This window comes from Macrotis lagotis, chromosome 8, assembly GCF_037893015.1.
Source record: "Macrotis lagotis isolate mMagLag1 chromosome 8, bilby.v1.9.chrom.fasta, whole genome shotgun sequence".
Taxonomy (NCBI): Eukaryota; Metazoa; Chordata; class Mammalia; order Peramelemorphia; family Peramelidae; genus Macrotis; species Macrotis lagotis.
The window spans coordinates 70084907-70111366 of NC_133665.1; the positions used below are offsets into that span (position 1 = coordinate 70084907).

Consider the following 26460-nt stretch of genomic DNA (forward strand, 5'->3'; position numbering starts at 1 on the left):
GCGCAGTGAATTGAGCACCGGCCTTGGAATCAGGAGTACCTGGGTTCAATCCGACTTCAGGCACTTAATAATTACCTAGCCATGTGGCCTTGGGCAAGCCACTTAACCCCATTGCCTTGCAAAATCTTTTAAAAAAAAAAAAAAGAAAGAAAGAAAGAAAATGCGAAGGTTGCAGAATATTTACTGTTAATTTCTTTGCTCTTAAGTTAATTGGTTTTTTTCCTAACGCCCTGTTTTGAGCGGTAAGAGAAAAATTCTTGATTTTCATATCTTCTATAAAAAGATAAGTAAAAAATATAAAAGAATTCAGCATCCCTGGAATGTGGGGGGGGGGGAAATATATATACTTAAAGAAGGAAAAGGAATAAAAGAAATGATAAAAATAGTACCATTGCTGTGATTGTTTTCCTTGCATTTAGATGATCCCTGTTCTGAAGAATCATAAGCAGCTGAAAATAACTTATGGAAAACTTCTCTTTCCTTCCTTAGTTTTCTGGTGGGTTAATTAGAAATAGCAATATAAGTATCTATTTGGAGAAGATTTGGTAGACAAAATGACTTACTCTGTATTATAAATAAAAGAGTAAGAATTAGCAGGCTTTTAGTAAAGGAATAACAATGACATAGTTTTCTCCAAATTCCTGCTCGGATTCTTTGAAATCTCATTGCTGCCCAGTAACTTTGATTGATAGATAAAACCCATAATATATCGCAAAACAGCAAGTGAAAATTAGATTTTACATTTTAGAGACTTTAAATATTATCTTTGATTCTTCTCTAGAAAAGGTTGTTTTATCCTAAAACTGAATTTTTTTTCCACATAAAATTAGAATGTGTTCTTTGAGGATAATACGTATTTGAAATTAGATCAGGTTTTTATGTAAAATTTGTCTTTTAGTCTTCATAGTGAGTTTCTTCAGAGGTACTGGAGTGGGCTTTTCTACTAGCAATGTTACAGATTCCCTGGACAAATACATTTGTGTGTATATCTGTCTGGAGTATCCACAAAGCGAAAGTTTTGCAGAGAACCTTTGGAGGGGGCACCTTACAATAAGATCCATTTAAAAACTTGATCCACATTAATATTATCTCTGCCACTTTGCTGACCTAGACAATAAACAAAACAATAAATGAATACAATAAATCAACAAAAACAATAAAAAATAAACAAAAACAATAAAAAATAAAAAAACAATAATGAAAACAATAAATCAACCTTGAAGGACTCACTCATTCCATCAGTGCAACAATCGGGAACAATTTTGGGCTGTCTGCAAAGGAGAGTGCCATCTGTATCCAGATAAAGAGCCATGGAGTTTGAACAAAGTTCAAGGACTATTCCCTTTAGTTTAGGGGGAAAAAAACAAATATCTTATTGTCTGATCTCTTAGACTTCTTGTCTCTTCCTTAAGGATATGATTTCTCTCTCATCACACTCAAGCTGGATCAATGTACAACATGGAAGCAAAGTAAAGACTGACAGATTGCTTTCCTTGGGGGGGGGAAGTAAGATTGGGGGGGGGAATTGTAAAACTCAAATAATATCTTTAATAAAAAATATTTTAAGAGAAAAATAGAAAAAAATGAGGAAATCGAAAAATTTCAGGCATAAAAGAACTTATACAAACGGATATAGAGTGAACTGGGCAAAATCCGAAGTTAATTTAATTATACTTTTAAGATTCACATTTTACATTGTACACCCTAACAGCAACATGAGGTGGTGATCAACCTTAATGGACTTGCTCATTCCATCAGTGCAACAATCAGGCATAATTTGGGGTATCTGCGATGGAGAATACCATCCATATCCAGAGAAAGAATTGTGGAGTTTGAAGAAAGACCAAGGACTTACCTTTAATTAAAAAAAAAAAAAAACATTATCTTATTATGTAATTTTGCTGTCTCTTATATTTTATTTTTCTTCCTTAAGGATATGATTTCTCTCTCATCACATTCAACTTAGATCAACATATACCATGGAAACATTGTAAAGACTTACAGACTGCCCTCGGGGGGGGGGAGGGGAAGCAAGATGGGGGGAAACTGTAAAATTCAAAATAAATAAAATCTTTTATTAAAAAAAATTAAATGGTGTGAGTTAAAATTTATGGCTTAGGGGCAGCTAGGTGGCGTAGTGGATAAAGCACCGGCCCTGGAGTCAGGAGTACCTGGGTTCAAATCTGGTCTCAGACACTTAATAATTACCTAGCTGTGTGGCCTTGGGCAAGCCACTTAACCCCGTTTGCCTTGCAAAAAAAAAAAAACCCTAAAAAAAAAGACCAAAAATTTATGGTTTAGGTTGTGGTACATATATAGGAATGTTCTATATGATTTTTATGGATTTAAGTTCAAAATGAATAAAAAAATGTAAATCCTTAAAAAAAAGATTAACATTTTATAAAAGTCTTTAAAATTATTCAGTTTTAAACTTTAAAAAAAACAAGCCCAATAAATTTATACAATAACAACATTTTCAATGTTAAAAGATGTAAGAGCTGTGATCAGGACAGTGGCTGTTCTTGATAATGGGCCACCAGTGACAAAACATATCCTTTGCAGAGAAGTGATAAATTTATGATACAGAATGAGAAACTCCTTTACTTATACTTGAGCATGTGTGTACACATACACACACACGTATACTTACATATGTACCCATATACAAACATACATTTGTGTAAAAGCCTTTAGGAAAATTTGTTTTAATTACGCACAGCATTTTTTCTTTTTTAATTGATTGGGAAGTGGGAAGAAGAGAAATAGATTTCTGGTCATTTAAATTATTTTTATGATCAAAATTTGAGAAAAAATAAACTAGAGATGTGAAATGTTGCATATGCTGTTAGATGAAGCAACTACATTGCTAACTTTAATTAGTTTACTTTCCTAGAAGAGACTTAGTTTCAATCACATGTGACTTCATGACCCTATTTCGAATTCTCTTGGCAAAGATATTAGAAGAGTTTTTTATTTCCTTCTCCAACTCATGATACAGATGAAACTATATAGGGTTAAGTGACTTGCCCAAGGTCACACAACTGGTAAGTGCCTGAGGCTATATTTGAGTTCAATTCTTCTTAATTCCAGACCTGGTGCTCTATGCACCTGCCCTGAATCTTATTATTCAGTTGTGTCCTACTCCTTGTGACGCTATATGGGATTCCATTGGGCTGGACACTGGAGTAGTTAACCATTTCCTTCTCCAATGTATTAAGGCAAACAGTGGTTCAGTGACTTGCCCAGGGTCACATAGCTAGTGAGAATCTGAGACCAAATTTGCACTTAAATCTTTGTGACCATAGGCTTGACTTTCTATCCACTCCAGCACCTAGCTGCCCATTCTGACTTCATATGGCCCTTTTATTTTGAAACTGTTAATTATGTTTGATATGATACCATTGCCTATCTCTGAAATTTTAATATAAAGTTTTAGTAGTAGAAGACATTTATAAATCTATTTCAGGGCTGAATTTTCTAAATGTCAATATTCTGCATATTCAATTCTGTAATTGCTAAATTTAAAATAAATGAATATTGAATTAAGTATAATCTCAATTAGATATTCCTCTTCCATAATGTTATTTTGAGAGAACAGCCATGTTTAGACATTATATTTTAGGGGGCAGCTAGTTGGTATAGTGGTTACAGCATTGAACCTGGAGTCAGGAGGACCTGAGTTCAAATATCAGCTCAGATACTTTGATACTTCCTTAGCTATATGACCTTGAACTAGTCACTTAGCACTGTTGCCTTGCCCAAGGGGGGGAAAAATTGTATTTTTAAGTTTGGAAGGAGTAAAGTTGGATTAGTCAAGATGTAACTTGGAGTTAAGTTGTTATTAAATTATCTCATCTCATATGTTAAGTAGCATGCTATATAGGTCATTAAATATTCTGGTTTTATCAAGAGAAATCCAGTGAATGGTTTTTTTTTTTTTTAATTTGGATGTTATTTTAACTTAAACATTTGTAATGGAACATAATTCTTTCACAGGACCGAGGCGATGAATTCACTTATACTGGAAGTGGTGGTAGAGATCTTTCTGGTAATAAAAGAATTGGAGAACATTCATTTGATCAAACATTGACAAATATGAACAGGTAAAGAGATTTCATAAGCTTTTAAGACATTCAGATTTGCATTTTTATGAAAATGAATTCTAATATAACCCTCATTATACATATCTGACTATTGGAAATAAAATAAAATTGCATTTTCATTTAAAATAGAAAAACATTAAGTACTTACTAGTACTTTGTTAAGTGCTAGGAAAACTCAGAAAAAATCTTGTAGAATCCCTGCTTTCTAACGAGGAATGTACTAATACTATTGCCTTATTCTAGAACTAGAGACTGAATCTTCACTTTGTATTGTCACCATTAGTTGATTCCCAGCCATCTTCCCCTCTCTTTGCTTCTCGGGCTATAAAAAGTCAGTGACATAAAGCACATGGAAATATTTTGAAGTTCTTTGAAGGTTTTACATTCTGTTTTTCAAGTGAAATAACTTAGAGCCCAGTAGTCATTACTCTTGAATGAATTCTTGGATATATAAATACTGTAGAAATAAAAATACCAATAAACATTAGTTACCTAAATTGTTCTGCATAATTTTGTATACTAAACTGAAACCTCACTTTAATGTGATCCATGCAGTGGAATTTTTGATAAGTGAAATTGCCATATTATAATGTCCTTTTGATAGGGATAAAGATCAAACCTGTGATATCATTGATCTAGGGAAGAATTTTAAAATTAAACGGGTCCTCAGAGGTTCTGTTGCTATTGAATGTAATGTCTGAACATACTTGTATATGTAGACCATAATCATTTTGTTATTAAATGATTCAGCCTATAGAAAATATATTTTAATAGATTCTTTTGTATTGGTAAGTCTATTTAATAGATTTAAACTATTTGGTTTATATTTGATATTTTCATTCCAATATTAGTTCATATAATAGATAAAGTAAATACTTTGGCAAAATGTTTAAATAAATGACTATTATCACTTATTGGTTTAGTATTTTAGTACTAAGTGACTATGAGAAATTTTATCATAAAGAAATAAAATATAAAATTCTTTGTCTATTAAGTATCTTCTAACAAGGAATTTTGTGGGTAACTGAGCAAAAGCCAGATTGTTGACCACTTTTCAATAATTATTATATTTTTTGGCTTAGAATTGACAATTTCTTTCACTTGTTATTCTTATATCTACATGATTTCAAAGATTTATATGACAATTCATATAGAACCTGTAATCCTTCCAGAAATTCCTTCCACATTATTCCAGACAATAAGGTTGTATTTTTCCTAAACCAGCCAAGGACACAGGAATAATCTGCTAGGGATGGTGTTTCTCAAGCAACAGTTTGAGCCTACATGTTTTTCTTTTTTTTCTGGAAAATATCTTCTTCTTAGCCAAAATAATCTTTTTTTTTTCAGTGTTGAGACTGTTTCCATGGTGGGTTTTGTTTTGCTTTTATATGTTTTAAATCCTTTTTTGAATATTTATCTTCATAAAAATTTCCCAAAGATTTTTATTTTGTTTTCTTCAGAAAAGCACACCTTCTTTCAAACATGTAGAAAGATCATTTTACTTGGATAATACAAAATCTCTTATTACAAACCATTTCTATTACTTAACTTTAAATTCTTCTCAAGTTTCATATCTGACAGAAGAAAAGCTAAGTTTAACATTTTATTTACCACAAAATTTATTTAAAATGGCTAGCCAAAAATTAATTTAAAAAAATCAAACTTTAGGAAATTCACCAATTTGAACATTTTGGGCTTCTGGGATTTTGTATGATTAGGATATTGACCTCTGTGATTTTATTGGTGAGACTTGAAGAACAAAACTAAACATACTCATGAATTTTAGAATTTTGGAAAAGGTCTTAAAGATAATCTGATTTCAATTGCTTGTTCCTTAACTTTGAACTTTAAACCAGAAGTAATCTTGAATATACTTTGCCACAGCCAATAAAAATAATCATTTGGAAATTCGTATCTTCCAAAAGAGTCATATCCCTCTCTCTAGCTCCCACTTTAAAAGCACTAATAGACTAAAGTTATGACCTTAGTTGATTCTGTTGTAATTACCACTACTGCCCTCTGCTGTCAAAAAGCAATGGGAAAGCTAGATGGCTAAGGTACCATTATCATTAACCAAAAAAGGAAAAGCACATATGACTACTGGTATGTTTACTCTTTTTCCACTCCAACTGTAATGAGTAAGGAATTGGTACATATTTAATAGTATATATTAATATTATATATTGTATTATTAATACAATTGTTATTATATCTTAATATTCTAAAATAATTCCAAGTAACATGAAAAAATAGAAAGTTATAGCAAAGAAAAGATTTTGTGGCTACAGATACATAAAATGAGTCTGTATCATTTAAGAAAATTATGCTTTCAGATTTGTAATCGTCAAGATTATACTTACGTTTCCTATAAAGATTTCAAGAAAATTAGAATATATCAGACTTTCATTGTGCTGTGGCATATCAGAACTGAAGATACATTTTTTACCTAACAGAAGGTGAAAGTTGGTAGTTATCAGAGAACAGAAAGATTTAAATAGTTCTTATATGAACAGACCCTTGTCTTTTTTAGTGAATCATTGCCTTGGTCCTTCTCAACTAATAAAGGGGTTAGAATTTTTCTTACATGGAGAAATAAGCATAGATTTAATGATAATTTGTTAGGCATTATGTGCCAACATTTTTCTTTGAACTTTGTTTGAAGCAAGATGCATAAATTCTTTTTCAACTATAAAATGCAACTCTATGGAAATTCCTCGAGAATCTTGTTGCTTAGGTGTTAACATTAAAAAAAAGTTGAATGTTAGCCTAAGGTTAGAAAACTTTTTTTTTTCTGAAGTACACATTCTCATACCATAGTCTGTCATTAGTATTTCATAACACCTTCAGAGGGACTGCCAAGTTAGCCTGTTTTGTTAGCTACTAAGATTGGTATAGTTACTGTAAAAGAAAAAAAAAATAGCTTCTTCTCTTGTTCGACTTTAAAAATATAATTCCATTCAAGAGATTTATCATTTGGGTAGGTTATTGATCCAATTTGAATATTCACATCTTTCTTTTAACAAATATAGGACTGTGTCCTATGTAAGAAAAATTGTTCCTCTTTCTTTGTCCAGAGTTGACACTGGTATGTACTTGTTCTTTAATGAAAGTTTAGCTACTTTTTTCTTCTTAGAATTTAGTCTTCTCAATTTTCTTTTCTCTAAAAATCAAGAAAAGAGGTGCTCTTATAGAAGAGTAGTAAATCATCTAAAAAACTTCAAGTTAATTACATCTAAAAAATAATGAACTCTTTATCTCTAGTTCAGGTTTTCTAGAAGCTAAAATCTGTATTGCTTCCTTGCTAAATTACTCTATTAAGGAAATTTTGATCATCTAATCATAGGCTTCTTTCATAAAATGTACCATCTTGCCCTTGTCATATTTATAGATTGTCAATATCTAATACCCTACCAAGATCTTGAACTTATTTGATTTTCTTCTGGGTGCTTAAGATATATGTTCAAATGCATCCTTTTGCTGAAAGCCTTTTTAAGAAGTTATTCTTAAATAAGTCCAATTTGATTTTAATCTTTTCTTTAAAAGAATTGCTTTAGAAGTCTCTATTGTCTGGAATAATGTGGAAAGGAAGCTTAGAAAGGTCATCTTTACCTTATTTGATAAATCTGGTTTTCCAGAATTCTTTCCACGTTATTCCAACAATCCCCTCTTCCCCCAATCAATTAATAACTTGAATAAAATCCCATAACTGAAAAGTGGTATGCTTGCTTTAGTTTTCCAAGGTTTCCCCATTCTCTCAACACAAATTATTTTAAGAAAAAAATTCCATGTGTTTCCAGTTGTTTTCTATTATACATGGCACAGATGTTACTACTTTCAGAAGAACCCACAGGCTCTCTGGGAACCACTCCCCTGGCTTTGGGGATGGCATCAGAAAACTGATTTCTCTGTCTTCTCTGCTGGTTGGGGAAAGCATAATCCCAATATCTGGAATAATATGGAAGGAATCATAGAATCTAAGCCATCAGGTAAGGCAAAATTCACCTTTTAATTTGGCTAATGAGATATCAACATGTAGTTATGGAATCATGATTGTGTGGTATGAAGACTTCTTTATGTTTTCCTTAGGGCTTTAGCCCTAAACTGTGATGCTCCATTGGATAATAAAAATGGAGGAGAATCAAAGAATTGGAGAGCCGGTAAGCCAGTTCGAGTGATACGCAGTGCAAAAGGACGGAGGATCAGCAAATATGCTCCAGAGGAAGGCAACAGATATGATGGGATTTACAAGGTGCTCAATCTAACATCACATTAAAATCACATTAAAATAGTATTCTGGCTACTGCCCCCACCCTGCTATTAAAGAAACACTAGAGGGAGCATTAAGAGTAGCAAAATGTCGTTTCTTCCGAGAATTTGCTTATATCCATTTTGGAAATATCTTGGAAGTATAATAAAAGAATGTAAAGCAATCTTTTCATAAAGTACTAGCAAACAATAAGTATGACTACATTAACTATAATAACCTGGTAAGGTCTCTGACAGAGATTTGCCATGTTTGAAATAGGGACAGTAGTAGAGCTTAGGTTTCATAAACTGAATATATTTTTATATATAAAAGAATACTTACGTGTAATAAAAGTTAAAGATTTTGTTTTTATTATAATTAATGTTCTTTTCAGCATGAATGCAGGATGGTATCAATTCTGGAAGTGAAAGAAAAAGTTACAGATTTTTAAAGATTTCCTAAATTAATAATGTATTAGTCCTAGTTAAAAATTGACTTCTATCTTTTGTTTAATGTATCTGTGCTTGAGATTTTTTTTTAGTCCTTTGAGAAAATGACTTTATATTTAATCAGTTTTTTCAATTTATATGCTTTTCCTATCTAACTTTATTCATCACTGTAATACTCAAGGTGTATGTATTTTAACAAAGTAAATACACTTATATTAAAATAGTAAAGAAAGTAAAGTTAAAGAGTAGGGTCAAATAAAAGAGTTTTACAATATTAAAGTCCATTTGGCTACATACTCATCACTTTATACTCAAAATGTATCTTGTAGAAAAATATATAAAGTATATAAAAGTTGTGAGAATAGAGTTTGATTCTTTAAATTAAACAGTTAAGTAAGTGAGAATTTTATTCTACAAAATAATTCTTCTCCTTACTTTTTTTTTAGTATTTGGAATAGTATGTACATGTTTTATAAAATAATGACTGCCTCCTAAAATGAAAAAAAAATTTATTTTGGCAATTCCCTTCCCCCTACTTAAATTTGAATAACTAATGTGACAGACATTATAAAAAGTCCTAGGCTCTTATAATTTAGGTGGTGAAATACTGGCCAGAAATTGGAAAGTGTGGATTCTTGGTTTGGCGCTATCTTCTGCGAAGGGATGATGTTGAGCCTGCCCCTTGGACTGCAGAAGGAATAGAACGGTCAAAGAATCTGCGCCTAAGTGTTCAGGTTAGATTAGATTTACAAACTTGACCTTTTTAAATAAATAAGTGTGTGGGTGTGTGGATGTATTTTAAATATGGTATATATTATATATGTATGGGATATGTATGTGTGGTATGCATATATGGAGGTGGGTGTATATAAGTATTTGTGTGTGTGTATAAATATATATGGGGGTATATGGCTATATGTATGCCTTTTACATGATTATTAGTTACTAAACGAAACCCAATGAGGTGGTTTGTGAACATGAAGAAGAAATTGTAAAGGAGTTTGGTGGCAGACGTAGAAGGAATAACTTTGGGAACAAAGAAGGAAAGATTGTGTGCCAAGATTAGGAGTTTGGTCCTGGGTTGAGATGATTGGATAAATTGTGGCATGTGATTGTGATGAAATACTATTGTGCTATAATAAATAATGGGGAATGGTTTCACAAAAAACCTGGAAGATTCTTATGAACTGATGCAAAGTGAAGTAAGCAGAACCAAAGTAACTTTGTACATAATAAGTGCCTTATTGTAAGGATAATCAACTGTGAAAGACTTGGATATTCTCATCACAACAATGAGCCAAGACAGAGCTAAAGGACCCAAGATGAAAAATACTGTCAGCTCTAGAGAAAGAATTGATGTGTGCTGAGTGCAGACTGAAGCACATTTTCCTTATTTTTCTTGTGTATGTGTGTTTCCTTTTTTTTAGTACAGCTAATACGGAAATATATTTTACATTATTCCATTTGTATAATCAATACCATATGGTTGCCTTTTCAAGGGGTAAGGATGGAGGGAGAGAATTTAAACCCTACCCCCCAAAAGCCTGTTAAATGATATTTGAAAATAAAGGGAAAAGAAAAGGAAAAGGATTTAGTCCTGTTGGTGGGGGGGAGCAAGTCCTCCAATAAATGGTAAGATTAAAAAAATATCACGGAATTTGAAGGAAAGGAAGAAATTAAGGCATCCTGAGGGTAGGTGTCCCCAAATGGAAATTTTCCCTGGTAGGATGAGAGCATGGGTGGTTTTAACCAAGAGGGATCTGCCTGCTTTCTTTTTCGTTTCCTTTTCCTTCACATCTCATCTTTCCTTACCATGTATCTGCTTCCCTGCAATTTCACCTTTAGAGTTTTTTGTCTTACTTTTCCTCTTTATTGTATTTGTGTTTTATGTTAATTCACAAAACCTTGGTTCTTGATTTCTTTTTTTTACATATAGTAAATGTTATGGTTGCATGTGACTCTGCATTCCCTTCCTTCTCTGCCTTATCCTCCACTTCTCTCATACCCTAGAGTTTCTTCCTGATGCTAGCCTTAGAATATGGTTTTACTTTTAACCTGCAATCCTCTGCAGTTGAACCTCCAATAGAGATGGCTGGCTTGTCATTCCCCCCTTGATACAATTCCTTATTGTGTGAGTTAGGGCTAGACTTTGGACAGGTATTTGATCACCCAGGCAAGTGAATATGTTTATGTTCTAATGCTAATTCAGTTTTTTTTTAATTTAACTTCATATAATTACACTATTTTCATTTTTTACAAGTTGAAATAGTAAATAAAATTAGATATGCTAAAACATTTGCCATAGTTACAATAAAAAAGAAAAATAACATAGAAAGAAGCCATTTTCAGAGATTATCTTCTCTTTCACTTCATTATTCATCAAACTAGGACAATGCTAGAGAAAAATTATTTTTAGTTAAATACTTCCCAATTTACATGTTAAAAAATGTTTTTAAACAAACATGAAAAAAATTTAAGTTCCAAGTTCTTTCCATCACTCCCATCCCCTTCTTAAAAAAGCAAGCAATATGATATTGATTATACATATGAGACCAGGCAAAACCTATTTTTCTCTCTGTAATAAAAATGAAAAAAAATAATAAAAATGAAGTTTAAAAAAATTATACTTCAATCTTGGCAGAGTTCATAAGTTCTTTCTCTAGAACCTTAAGAATTGTTTTGTATCAATGTCTTGATGAGAGTAGCTAAGTTTTTCACTACTTATCATCATTACAGTATTGCTGTTGCTATGTACAGTGTTCTCCTGGTTCTATTCACTCCACTTTGCTTGATTTCATATGTCATCTCAGCTTTTTTCTGAAACCATCCTGCTTATCATTTCTTATAGCATAATCCTATTTCATCACAATCATATACCATACTTTTTTTTCAGCCATTTCCCAATTGATGGACAATTTCTAATTCTTTGATACCTTAAAAAGAGGTGTCATAAATACTTTTGTATAAATTGGTTCTTTTTTCCTTTTGATTTATCTCCTTGGAATAGATACCTATTAATGGTATTGTGGGGTCAAAGTATATGATCAATTCCATAGTTGCAAATTTTGGGGCAAATTCCAAATTATTTTTTACAATGGGTAGACTAGTTCACAACTCAATTAACAGTTCCTTTCCATAGCCCCTCCAGTGTTTGTCACTTCCCTTTTCTGTCATGTTAGCCAATCTGATAGGTGTGAGGTGGTATCTTGGAATTTTTTAAATTTGCATTTCTCTAATCAATAGTGATTTAGAACATTTTTTTCATGTGACTAGATAACTTTAATTTTTCTTAAAAACTGCTGTAAATCATTTATCCACTGGGGAATGGTTCTTATTTTTATAAATTTAGTTCAGTTTCCTGTATATTTGAGAAATGAGACCTTTCTCAGAAACAGCTGTGTATTTCTTGTTTTCTTTTTTAATTTTGACAGCATTGGGTTTTGTTCGCGTAAAAACTTTATGTCTAAATTGTTTATCCATTTTGATCTTATCTTGATTTATGTTCTGAGATACTAATCTAGACCTTATTCCTTCCCAGTTTTGCCAGCAATTTTGGTCACATATTTAGTTCTAACCTTTAAAAACTTGGATCTTTGAGTTTATCAAACATTAGGGCTGACCATTTAATACTGTATATTATGTAACTACTCTGTTTCACTGATCTAATACTCTTTCTTAGCCAATAAAAAATATTTTAATAATTACTGTTTTGTTATATATTTTGAAATCTGGCTCTGTTTTTTAAAAATTATGTTTAAAAATCATTTCTCTTCTTCCAGTATCCACCAGGCTATGAAGAAGCCATGGCAAGTAAAGAAAAGAAAGATAACATCAAAAAGCTGCCTGTGGTGAAAGGGTCAAGTAAACGAAGCAATGAAAAACAGAAAAGATCAATTGATGGTTTGTCATGTGATTGCTGGAAGCTTTGTAAAACAGTTATGCAAATTAAGAAGAAAACAATATTGATTATTGAGGAAAGAGTATTGCTTTTGCTTTAGACTAAAGGCATAATGTCAAAATACTTTTTCATCTGTGTTTTTTTTTAAGTAATTAAAAACACAAATACTGCACATGACTAATAGACACAAGCAATTAAAAAAGAGAATGACTGTGCCCTAAATCTGACTTTACTATACACTAATTACATTCCTATGAATTTCACTCCTCTGAGTCTTATTTCCCTTATAAATAAAATGCCTGTTCAAAATTCTATAAATCTCATTTTGAGCCAATTTTTATAATTGATATAGAGATTTAAACTTTGTTTCACAAATGAAGCTCCTAATACTTGATAAATTCTTTGTTTATGGTGCTGCTTAGACCTGTCATGTTCATTTTTCTACTGACAATATTTTTCAGTAAGTCAAGTTGAACATGGAAGTGGCACCAAAAGCAGAAGAATGACAGATGGAGGGAAAGTTGAGGCTTTCCAACTGACCACACAACAGCAGAGTTTAATCAGACAAGATAATCCGAACCAGAAGCTGTGGGATGAGGTGCTTGCATCTCTGAAGGAAGGACCAGTATGTGCAACTTCAATTAAAATTATATACGTTTTTATATTTGTACATATACATACATATGCAGTTGTATATGTTTCTACAGTTATATGCATAAAAATATACATTTCCTTTATTGAGGTGTGATGCTTTCTACTTCTTACAAATAACTTATCTTCTTGTTTGTCATTCACTAGAGAAATCATATAAAGAAGCAAAAATTACAGACTTGTACAGATCTGTTCAGAGATAATAGCCAAATATGAGATATATTTTACCTTGACTACTGGACGTTTTGGATGTTACCCCTTGAATTTTCTATATCTAACAATTTGTTAAATATAGCTGCATATTGGCAAAGAATCTTAATGGAAACTAAGTTTTTATAGGTTTATTTTCTGAACCCTAGAAAAATGTCTATATCATAAATATATTATTTATATCATTCATTTTTGTAACCAGGTACAGATGAGAAAACCCATATATACAACTTGTAGAAATTAATCTCTTTCAAAGATATGCTGTATTACATGTGCAAACATTGCTTGAAAGAATTTCTATACATTTTTGACTACGAAACAGTGTAATGTGGTTGTAGGGCATCTAATTTGAAAAAAGAAGTCCTGGATTCTAATACTAGTATTTCTCCTTATTGAGTATATATTACTCTAGGCAAATCACTTAAATTGACTGATTTTCCATTTTCCCATCAGTAAATTTAAGTAATAATTTTGCCTCATTTAATTTTTTCAGTTATTTGTAAGAGAAAACATTGTATAAATCTTATTCTTTAGAAATGTATGTTATTAATTGTTATTATTGCATTTCATTTACTTAATTATAGAGCTGTCATTTCTGTTAATGCTTCATAAATTGATTGGGGGGGAGGGACCTCATCAAGATATAACTGTTAGGGGTGGCTAGGTGGCACAATGGATAGAGCACTGGCCCTGGAGTCACAAGTGCCTGAGTTCAAATCCAGCCTCAGACAATAATTACCTTGCTGTGTGACCTTGGGCAAGCCACTTAACCCCATTGCCTTGCAAAAAAAAAGATATAACTGTTGACATTTCGGGTATTTTAGATTAGAATTAAGAAAGTACCCTAAAAATAAATCTTTATTCTTGTAGAAATACAGCATTTATTTTTACAAGCAATGGCAATTCAGTCTGCAAATGACCAAAAAAGAGGCCTGGAACAAGAATCCAGAGGCCCAGGCTCTGACTATGGGTCTGCCACTAAAAAGCCAGAGTTGTTCCGAGTTAATTTCTCTTCTCTAAGCCTCAGTTTTCATATTATCAAATTAATTGTTCAACCAGATGATCTCTAAGCCCTTTTATATTTATGGTCATATGGTATTGGAACACATAGGAAACACTCAATTTTTTTAATTGAGTTATCTCTTTTCTAAAATATGATGAATCTGCATGGCTATAAAAGCTATGATTTTGCACCTTTCCCTCATGTTTCTCCCATTTAATGATTGCATGTGAAGGGAGACTTAAAAAAGGGAAAATAAAAGGATATTTTCCCTCTCCTTTTCTTGGAGTCATGGGATGACTGATTGAAAGCTGGTGTGGAGATTATCTCATCATATCCATACATTTTAGAGGCAAAGTAACTATAGTGACCTAGGGAATAAATAGTAAGACCAGGATTCAGGCTCTACTCCTTTGACTCTAAACCTTTCGCTCTTAACATGGCACCATACTTCCGGTTGTGAGTGTCCTAAGACTATTAAATGTGCCACTTTTTGAAGTTAATTACTTTTTATCTCTGCCCTGCAATTAAATAATCCTCAGAATTTTAGTAAATTATAGTTTTTCTAAAAATATGAAGGAACAAATGTAAAGTAATACTGCTCATCTACCAAAGCTAAAAGCTAATCTATGAATTATATTTAAATCAACCTTGCAATTGTCCTAAAAAACTCACACTTATTACACACATACCCCACCCTCCAACATAGCTACTTCTTTTTAAAAAAAAAAAAGTCCATCACTTCCCTTTACTTTTCTTCCTTTCCAACTTCCCTCAAAATGTATATGGCATATTAATCCTGTGATAAAATGGAAGTACTTATTCCATTTTTATACCCTATAATATAAGACTAAATGAAACTAATTATGGTAACAGCAATGTATAATAGAAAATAGACTTTTGAGTCATAAGAACTTGATTTGAAGTCCTGGCCCCATTATTTACTAGTTTCCATGGGCAAGTCATCTCACTTTAACCTTCAAGAATAATTACCCATCTGTAAAACAGGCATGATTATACGTACTTTCACTACCTACCTAATTATTATTGAAGACCAAATGAAATGTGTGAAAGTAATTTATATAAGCTCCTGTTTTCCCTTAATTCTGTAAGTGCTACATTCTTGCCTTAAACATTTTCTAAGTTTTGAAATGGGTCCTAAGGTATATAATATAAACTATATCAGATCATTTGCTCCCATGGAGAGGGAAGGGGAGGGAACTGAGAAGTGTGCAGGAAAAGTGAATGTTGAAAATTATCCTTACGTGTAATTAGAAAATAAATAAATGCATGGATGAATGAACAAATAAATAGGGAGAGAAAAGAGGCAACAAATCCTGAGGGAAATAAAGTTTTCATTTGATCATGTCTTCTAATTTCCAAGTCCTTAAAGGAATTTTCTGCAGTTGCCTCTTTTCTGAAGATAAAAATGTTTCAAACTACTCAAGCCAGTGCTGTAGCTTCTCTTTAGGGTTAAAATTCTGGGTCTTATAGATGGCCATTGAGATATGCCTGGACATTTCAGGTACCCAACACTGTCTACAGAATAGGGTCTGAATGAAGCTTCAAAAGAACAATCCAAGACTTCCTACAAAAGGTTAACATAAAATAACCAACATCGACATAAACTGCAGCAGAATCTCGTGATAAAAGAAAGATCAAGGTATAAATATTTGAAGGTACTTGGGAATGGCAGCAGTGTCTGTAGAGCCTAGATTTCCTGCATAGCTCCCTTGGTGGTATAACAAGTAGGCAGAGCCAAGTGAAATAAACATGTAGGAGCAGATTTTTTTTTCTTTATCTGCTATTGAAGTATACATGTGATTCAGAAAATTAGAAAACTTTGCAAAATTCATCTTTTCATAGGAAATTTATCTGTGTATAGGTATTATTCTTTAATTCAAAATTTTATTTGAAAACTATTAATAGAATGCTAATCTTTCATCCTTTCTTTTTGGGTACTATTCTAGAATTTTCTGAAAATATTGGAACAGTCCTTTATGTGTGTCTGCTGCCAGGAATTGGTCTACCAGCCAGTGACAACAGAATGCCTCCACAATGTCTGTAAAGTAAGTCTGGTTGACAGTATGAGCTTACTGAACTTTTTTCTGTGGGAAAGCCCCAGTTTCTGAGCTGGTTTTCTGTTTTGTGGGGAAGATTAGGAAAAGCATCTTTTTTTTTTTTTTTTTTGAAACAATACAGTGTTAACTGATGAGATATTTTGCTAGGTACTATGAAGATGAATATGGTTACATTTGCTATCTAGAATTATTTTATAGACATGCTATGGGGAGGAAATAGGACCTTCTAGTCATGGGACCTGATAGAGGAAGTCCTGGGAGATGGCCAGAGCATCCTAATAAGTGCTTGATCACTGAAAGGCCCTAAGCTAAAAGGGAGGCAAAAACCATCCCTTCTGTTGAGAAGCTCACCAGCTTCTGAGGGAGAAAACAAATAAACTCTCATGTGTAAACAGATTCTGTTAAAGAAATACTGGAAAATCATCAGAGAGAATGCGCTTCAGTTAGTAGAAAAGACTTCCTCCAGAAGATGAGATTGTAATTGGAACTTGAAGGAAGCTAGTGAATGCAAGAGGCAGAGGAGATGCCAGCGTGTGGGGGACAGCCAGTGAAAATACCTGGAGTCGGAAGATGGGGGCTCTTGTATTATGGAACATTAAGGGACAGAGGCCAGATCATGATGGGCTTTTAACTTCACACAAAGGATTTTCTAATTGATCCTAGAAGTGATAGGGAGCCACTAGAGTTTATTGGAGGATTGACATAGTCAGACCTTCTTTAGGAATGTCACTTTGTCAGCTGGGTAGGGAAAGGTTTCAAGCAGGCAGATCAATGAGCAAACTATTGCATTAATCTAAGCCCAGAAGGCCTGCTCCAGGGTGATGGCAGTATCAGAAGAGAAGAGGTATATTGAAGAGCTGTTACAAAGGTAGAATTGACAGACTTTGGCAACAGACAGAAATAAGGAATTGAAAAGAGTGAGTTATAAAGAATTATACCCAGATTTGAAGAATGAGTACCTTGGAGGCTGGTAGTGCCTTTGGTAATAAGAGAGAAGTTGGAAAGTAGGTAAGGTTTGAGAGGAAAGATGAATCCAATTTTAGACATGTTAATTTTAAGATATCCATGAGACTTCCAATTCAAGATGTCCAATAGGCAACTGGGAAGCAGTCAGAGATAGCTCTGGGATAGATAGATTTTAGATTCATCAGCATAGAAATGATAGTTGATTCCATGTGAGCTGCAAGATTATCAAATGAATAGTAGAGAAGAGGAGAAAAATAAAAGTACTCCAAAGACTTGAGGCCTTCTCTCTTGCTATCTCCCATGCCTGGAATACTCTCTGTCCTTTGCTTTGATGACTGACATTCTTGACTTCCTTTAGATCCCAACTAAAATCCTACCTTTACCTTCTACTGGAAGCCTTCCCCAACCGTCTTAATTCTAGTGCTTTAGCCTCTTAATTATTTCCTATTTATCTTGAATGCTACTTACTTTGTATATATTTGTTTACATGTTGTCTCTCCATTAGATTGCAAGCTCCTTGAAAGCAGAAACTGTCTCTTGCCTCTTTTTGTATCTTCAGTGCTTAGCACAACATTTTACACATAGTAGATGCTTAATAAATATTGATTGATTGGAAAGGGCCCAGGACAGGGCTCTGTGGGGATATCCACAATTAGTAAGTGACCTGAATGGAGATTCAGCAAAGGAGACAAAGAAGAAGCAGTCAGGTAGGTAGGACCAGAAGAACTAGCAGAGAGTGATGTTCCAAAAACCTAGAGAGAAGAAGGCATCAAGGAGAAGAGAGTGATGGGGTCAAACTGAAGAGAGATTTGAAGGGACAAACTGAGAAAAGACCAATTAAAAAGATTGTAAATTGAGTGAAAGCAGTCAAATGCGAGACTATGAGAGAATTAAGAAGAAACTAAGAAGGGAAAAGAAGGGATGGTATCTATGGTAAGTGATGACCTCAAGGAGTTTAGATACAAAAGATACAAAAAATGTGGGACAATCGCAGGTATAGATGGGTCAGTTGAGGGCTTTTTGAGGAGGAGGAATGCAGGCATGCAGCCTGGAAAGGAAGGAAAACATGCTTGATCTTGGGGAAAGAGTGTGGGAGAAGTTTCTGGAACACTGTAGAGAAAGTTCAGGAACATCTGTAGTATAGTATGATGAGGAGTAAACAGTCCATGTAACTTCTATGGTCAAATGAAAAAATGTCACTTCCTTTGTCCTTCCTCTTTTAATTTTAACAATATAATGGAATTCCACTCCACATTAAACACCTACCATGTACTAGGCTTCAGGTGAGTCACTGAGGATAGAGCAGCAATGGACCTGTGACTTCATTGGGATAGGGGACTTCTACAGAAAGAAATTCCCTCTATCAACACACACTGGTACCTCCTCTGAACCTAAAGGTTGACATTTGCCCAGTTTGTGTCAAAGGCTCAATCTTAAAGTGATCTTCACTTGAAGGCCAACTTTATCTCTGCACTTCACTGCCTCTCTTAGAATAGACAACATTTCTTGAATTAGGGGTTCGACTCAGTGATCTCTAAAGTCACTTCTAGCCCTAAATCTATGAGCTGATCATCCTAAAACATTGACTTTGTTCTAAAAGAGCTCACAATTAATGTAGTGGTAATAGTACAAGTATATAAATAACTATGAATACAGAAGAGATTGAGGTAAAAATGCTATGAAATTAAAAGCTGGAGAGATCATTTACATCAGGGTGGAGGGTGTTTAAAGTAAGATTTCCAATAAATATTTGGGGAAAATAGGTAAATCTTGGATATACTCTGGCAACTACTCTCAAGCTTCAAATTGATTTTCTGTTTTGTGTGTCTTTAGAGTTGCTTACAGCGTTCCTTTCGAGCTGAAGTTTTCACCTGTCCTGCTTGTCGTCATGACCTGGGAAGAGACTACACTATGGTTCCCAACAAGATTCTGCAGACATTACTTGACCAGTTCTTCCCAGGCTATAGCAAAGGACGATGACATGTCCAGCTTCCTGCTCCTGTAGTGACTTTATAGACAATAATGGAGAATTTGATCATGAGGAGAAAGACAACAATGGACCAATAGACTTAATGGGACTCAGCAGATTTTCACATTCTGAAAGCCGCTAACCCTCTTACCCACCTTGCCACCATCTTTTTTTTTTTTTTTTTTTTTTTTTTTTTTTTTTTTTTTTTTTGTAGTAGGAAATCCATTTATCAGCTTTCCATTTCAACACCATAAGGTAGGGCCCAGTTGTTACTTTTGGACAACTAGTATTAATGAAAATGGAGGCTTCAATCCTGACTGGTCAGCCTAGTTGATGCACAATTTATGATTTGTTTTATTTTGAAACTACCTCAGGACAGAGGAAAGGGATTTGGGGAATTTTTTTAAAACAGCTTATTGGTCAACCAAAATTTTAACTATCTACCGCCTCCTGAATATTGGTTTTGCCTGGTCCATGAAATTTGATTTTCCAGGAAAATAATTAGTAGCACTTAAGTGAGATTATATGATGTGCATAATCCTTTTTTAAAATCATTTTTCTTCCATTATGATGTTTTTTATTTTGTTTTGCAAGAATGGGCTGATTTTTGTCTATTTTTGTGAGCTTCATTGTGCTATTTTTTTCTTGTATCTTTATGCAAGTTGACTACTAATGACTAATGAAAACAATATGGATGCATTGTTGCTACATTAGTGTAATGTGATACGTGTTTTTTGCACTTAAAGAGGTATTCCAAACATTCTCATTGTGTAAAAACTGTTTCATTAAACAAGCCACTTTTGTGTTAGTTAAAAATTTATGCTTTCAGTAGGTCTTGTTATCAGTGGCAATACATCTACAGTGCATTGCAGTACTAGTTTGGAGAGGGTTGAAATCGCTTCATATTGTGATCTTAAATTTTATATACGTATATTCCCCCAAAGTATACCTTATTAAATATTTTATGATTCAAAAAATCTTTTTTTTGTTGCCTTGAGTTGTACATTTTTGCCAACTTCATGAATTTTGAGAAGTAAGCATTTCAGGAGTTGTTTTATGAAAAATTTTTATAGAACAGACATTTTGTACATTATATTTACATTTTTTGTTGAGGACTAGAATTATTTGCATTGTGAAACTTGAGAAAATTGAACTTGAGTTTGTAAATTGCTCTGACTTCATAAAACTGATAGTATGAAAAACTCTCCAGGATCCCCCAAAATATAGTTGTCATTGCCATCCTTTTCACAATTCTCCTTTGAAGCAAGACTTCATATATTTAAAATATTGGAATATTCACCAGGATCTTTTTTTTTTATTTGCAAAAGAAAGGAGAAATACATCTTAATACTGCTTGTGATTATGTCTTTCCTCATATCTCCAGTTTATAATAGGCTACTACATTTATCTCTTGGGGCTCCCAGGTACACAGTTTTTAATTTGAGCAGTGACTGACTACAGAAAACTCTTAATTCTTTGTCATTTAATTCAAATAAGATTAAATTTTTCTTTTCTTGATATTCTTGAGATCTAAGTATAACTTTTTCTTTACAGCATCTCCACTTAAGAGAACTTCTGAAAGGGCTTACTACTTTAAACAGGAAAATCTTAGAAACTGGAATATTACACTGATAGGACAGGGTATTAGTCACCTGTTCCTGTGACATGTCGTTTAATGCTGCTGTTCTTAGTTTTTTAAGATGATTATCAGAATCTCAAGCAAGAAATTTCCATGTCTTCTTTAAGAAAGTAACATGGGCAAGAGCACTAGCCTTGGAGACAGGAGGATCTGGGTTCAAAATCAACCTCAGACACTTAAAACTGTGTGGCCCTGGTCAAGTCACTTAACTCCAATTACCTCATAACGCCCCCCCAAAAAAACCACCCCAGAAAATAGGCACAAAAGCCTATCTACCTTTTTTTTCAAATGTCATCCTCATAGCAGCATAAAAATTCAAGTATGGATAAGCTTGAGTTTGAATTAAATTATCAGAAAAACATTGATTTTTTTCTGTAGCTTAATATCAGTGTCCCTAAAAATGACTGACATATGTTGTTCCCTCCTTTTTCTATTTCTCTGATAAAGAATATAAATAGAAGCTTTTAAAATGAGAAGTAATAATTGTGGAAATAACTGCCTCATATGACTTGAGTATTGTGCTGTTCTTAAGTCATTCAGTATTTTAATGTTTGAGAAAGAAGATAGCCTAAATTTACCTGCACATAAAAATCATGACAAGGATCTCCAAAAATTAGTCATTCATAGGAGACAAATTGTTTTTTTACATGTATTTGAAATAATACTTTTAAAAATGATGTGGCAATGAAAAACAACATAAGTTTAGATTATAAACTTATGTATAACATCTTACAGAAAAGAAAGACAGAGGGGCAGCTAGGTGGCGCAGTGGATAAAGCATCGGCCCTGGAGTCCAGGAGTACCTGGGTTCAAATCCAGTCTCAGACACTTAATAATTACCTAGCTGTGTGGCCTTGGGCAAGCCATTTAACTCCATTTGCCTTGCAAAAAAACTAAAAAAAAAAAAAAGACAGAAGAGGATGAACAGTAATGCTTCTGAAATAGCAAGAAATGGTAGAAGGAAAAACAAATTCAAAGATATTTGGCAAGAGAAATAACAAGTAACAAGGGCATTTAAGGATGGCAATGCTAGGAGGGCAACAAATGAAAGATGAAAAAGTTCTGTAAAGTTTTTGTGACTTTTAATTATCAAAAGATAATAGAGATATCACATTTGAACTATCACAGTCCTGATGTGCTTCTTGAGAAAGTGGAAATGGCATTGAAGAAATCAAAAATGGGATATACAGATAAGCATATGCATATACAAAGAAAGTTCTGGAGGCAACACAGTTATCAGTTTAAGACATTTATAAAAGGGATGATGCCTTGGATTGGGGAAAAATATATTTCCTATCCTATTACCCAAATGCAGTAATCCAGAGAAGCTTAATTACTAGTCCATATACATAATTTCCTATTCAGTCTCTTTTGTTGGATTACAGTCACTTGCAAGTTTCTGTGGGTGTGTATCCTCAGGGCTCTGTTCTGAACTTCCTGCCATCATTGAGAGAACTACTTAGAGATAAATGAGATCACAGATCCATTTGAAGTATACTCAACAAAATGTGATAGAAGTATTTTTAGTTCCTAATGCAGAGAATAAAGCTTAGCATTTCAATAAATTACTTTGGGGGGGGGCATGTAAATGTGTGTCCACACATACAGCAAAATAGTTTATTGGTTAAGGACCCAAAATGTCTCCTTCATTAGGCTAGGAATTGCATTTTTTTTTTAAAACATAACCTTTGGTTTTAAATATTCACTTAGCATTGTGAAATTTGAATTGGAGTATTTAATTTAGAACTTAAATTCATAGATAATAATACATGATATTTATATAAAACTTCAGCTTCTCTGTTTTTAAGTGAAGCCTCAATACTGAAAGAGAAACTCAAGAGACTATTTGTTGTCTGACTCTTCTTGGGGTTTTCTTGGCAGATATCCTGGGGTGGTTCACCATTTCCTTTTCCTGCTCATTTTTCAGATGAGGAAAAGGGCAAAAGGGGTTAAGTGACTTGCCCAGGGTCACACAGCTAATAATTGTATGGGGCCACATAGGAACTTGGGAAGTTTCAGCTTCTTGATCTAGGGCCCAGCACTCCCATCTTCTGCACTGTTTCAAAGGCCTGAGCAGTCCATATCTGAAAAAGAAACCAGCCTTTATTTCTTTTTAGTTTTTTCAAGGCAGTGGGGTTAAGTGGCTTGCCCAAGGCCACACGGCTAGGTAATTAAGTGTCTGTCTGAGGCCGGATTTGAACTCAGGTCCTCCTGACTCCAGGGCCAGTGCTCTATCCACTGTTCCACTTAGCTGCCCCCAGCCTTTATTTCTAACACAGCTTAACAGTCCCTTGGGAAAGGGGAACCTCTCAGGCCTACCTAGTCTGCTTTTTCATAGCTGTAATTGTTCCTAATTTCAGACTCCCCTAAACCTTCCAACTATAGTTTCCACTTGTATTTTCTGAAGCCAAGCACTCTTCTTGAAGATGCCCCTGTCAGTTACCCACCCATGTTTGCTCTTTTCCAGGAGAAAAAACTAATTACTTTGATCTTCATGGGGTCTAAACAGCTGGGGCTTTTTGCTATGCTAGATATCTTCCTCTGGATACTCTCCAGCTTTATCAGAATGTTTCCAGAAATGAAGATACCAAGACATGAAAAAAGTACTCCAGATTTCCCCTAGTTCCAGCAATCACCCCTTTAAAAAAAAAAACAACTGAGATCACATTGATGTTATTTGTCTTTTATTCTCAAAGAAGACCACAACATCAAGGAAGTGATGTCAATGTAAACATGTGAATTGGATTTGAGTGAGGGGAATACTGTGCTGTGCCTCACTCACTCCAGATTCATCTGGGTCTGGGGCCAGATATGAATCAGGACAACTGGAGATGCCCTGAATGCAAGGCAATCAAGAATTAAGTGACCTGCTGAAGGGGTCACCCAATTAGTATGGGTCTAGTGGCTGAACTTGTGTCCTCCTGACTCCAAAGCCAGTGTTCTATCCACTGCACCACTTAGCTGCCCTAGATTTTTGGTTGTCATATCACTTGGTAGACTCACTTAGCTTGCGATTTGCAAAAATAAACAAAAACCTGGTCTTTTTCATATCTTTTGCTAACTAAAATCTCTGGACCTTTACCACCGCATACTTGTGATACTGGTTTTTTTAAACTCACACCAGACTTTACATTTATCTTTGGATATATTTTTATTTTTATCTAATTCAATATAGCCCAAAATTCTAGCCTTTTAATATACTAACCTGTCAGTAAATAACTTATTTATGCCCCCAAGTGGATCTCAGTAGGTATGAATAAAGTCTGTGGATTACATAGGAAATTGTATTGAGTACAATTTTTTTAAGTTCAAATATCCCAAGTCAACCACAAGTTAAGGTCTAGAGATGATACTTTTAATTCAAGACATGAAGAGCAGTGAATCCTTGAGAACTATAGTTAAGGCCCAGTTCACATGTTGTACTGTTAGAGAAGTATTAAATTAGCTTACATAGCTGTTTCATCTGAACTTTGAAGTTTCCTTCCTAAATTCTGTGTTGTAATAGTAGCTATTATGTTCAATTTATATAATATGAGGACATAGATGTCTCTTTCAGAAAGCTTCTAACACTATGGCTGAGTTTTATGGCCCTTTTAGGAACTATAATTTCCATTGTTCAGATAAGATATACTTAAAGGCAAAATGACCTTCAGAAAACCTAATTATTTAGTACTGACTCAGGTCAGCATACTAGCTATTAGATGATTCAAAGTTGTTCTTGTGATTTCCTAACCAACTGCAACTTTTAAAAATTGTCTAATTTATTGGATTTTACTGCCTATATTTTCTCCATGAGAACCTAAAAAAGAAGTGTCTTTGGTTCCTGAGGAACTTCAGGATAATATGAGGGACAGCTTAGCTACATGAAAATCTTACGTAATATCTATGTCTGACCAGCTCCTGACCTTATGTTAGCATGTGTAGACCTAATTCATTGTCTAATGCCAACCAGAGTAGTACAGATGAGGTGTTCTCTTTTCATTCTACTTCACACTGAACCCTTCCTAATTTACCCTGTGACACCAAGAGATTTACAAAGCTGCTTGGTTCCAATCACCCCTTCCTCCTCCTACCCCAAATTAATTAATTGAGGTTTTAGGAGAGATTTAGGAACTTAAAATATTTTTTCGCTACCAAATCTTTATTTGATCTTCTCAGTTTGGGGTAGAAAAATGAAGTAGGGTTAGTTAACATCTCTGCTGACAAATCAGCATGCTTCCAGAGAAACTTCAGAAACCTATAGAACTGTAATCCTAACATATCCATACAGATTATCAGGCAGATAGCTTCAGGCTCTAGGTGTTTGTTATTTATAGTCTATGGTTTGTAAAGAAAACTTGGCATGTTAAGCAGGTGCCTTTCAATTAGATGTGGTCTTGCTAGTCAAACTCCATCATAATTAGTTATCCTCTCCAGGATGTTTACATATTCTACAGAGTATTCCTACTGCTGTCTCCCTTTGCTTATTGGAAACCAGCCTTCTGCTTGTGGAAACAACCTTGTGAATAAAGGTTGTAACCTGACCAGTAGTTTAACTGAAAGATACTTACTTGCACAAGGCGGTTTTTATTTTGATCGCTTTCCTTTGTAAAAAGGAGGCTAGGGGCTGCTAGGTGGTGCAGTGGATAGAGCACTGGTCCTGGAGTCAGGAGGACCTGAGTTTAAATTTGCCTTCAGACACTTAGTAATTACCTAGCTATGTGACCTTGGGCAAGTAAGTCACTTTAACTCCATTGCCTTAATAAAAACAAAAATAAATAAAAATAAACCTGGAACTCATACAGCACTGGCCCTTAAATAGCTGATAGCTTGAGAATGGTACAATGTCAAGGTCCCCCTTAAGTATAATCTGTAAAGATCTTTGCTAAGAAATTCTTTTTTTTAGTCTTCTCTCCAAACAGTAGTCCCATACTTAAAAAAAAAACAGCTTAGATGTTGAAAATGGACTCTTTCTGAACAGGGGACAGTACAAATGAAGAAGAGACAAAATGCAGAAGCCACATTGGTGGCAATCTATTCCCCACCTCATTCCACCAGTTTCTGTTCTAACAGTCAATCCAATTGTTTCTACCTCCCTGGAAAGTATTTTCCTCATTATTTTTGGAATATATTTGAAATGGTCTTTCTAATAAAAACATCCAGATAATCTATTTTGGGAACTTTAATATTTTAATTAAATGTAGTAGTCTGTGTTCAGTAAAACATCTACATTTCTAGTGAGTTTTCCCATTTTTCCACCCCTGATGCC

The 26460-nt window shown here is 33.9% G+C and overlaps 1 protein-coding gene across 1 annotated transcript in view; it reads left to right on the forward strand.

Moving 5' to 3' along the window:
- The window catches only part of UHRF2 (ubiquitin like with PHD and ring finger domains 2), a 150461-nt gene extending 130125 nt beyond the window's left edge, over positions 1-20336 (forward strand). The window contains exons 10-16 of the mRNA XM_074197490.1: positions 3997-4103; positions 8190-8352; positions 9395-9532; positions 12578-12698; positions 13158-13321; positions 16528-16626; positions 19438-20336. Coding sequence (XP_074053591.1) covers positions 3997-4103; positions 8190-8352; positions 9395-9532; positions 12578-12698; positions 13158-13321; positions 16528-16626; positions 19438-19584 — 939 coding nt within the window. The 3' untranslated portion in view covers positions 19585-20336. The remainder of the gene's footprint in view (positions 1-3996; positions 4104-8189; positions 8353-9394; positions 9533-12577; positions 12699-13157; positions 13322-16527; positions 16627-19437) is intronic.
- The last annotated feature ends 6124 nt before the right edge of the window (positions 20337-26460 follow it).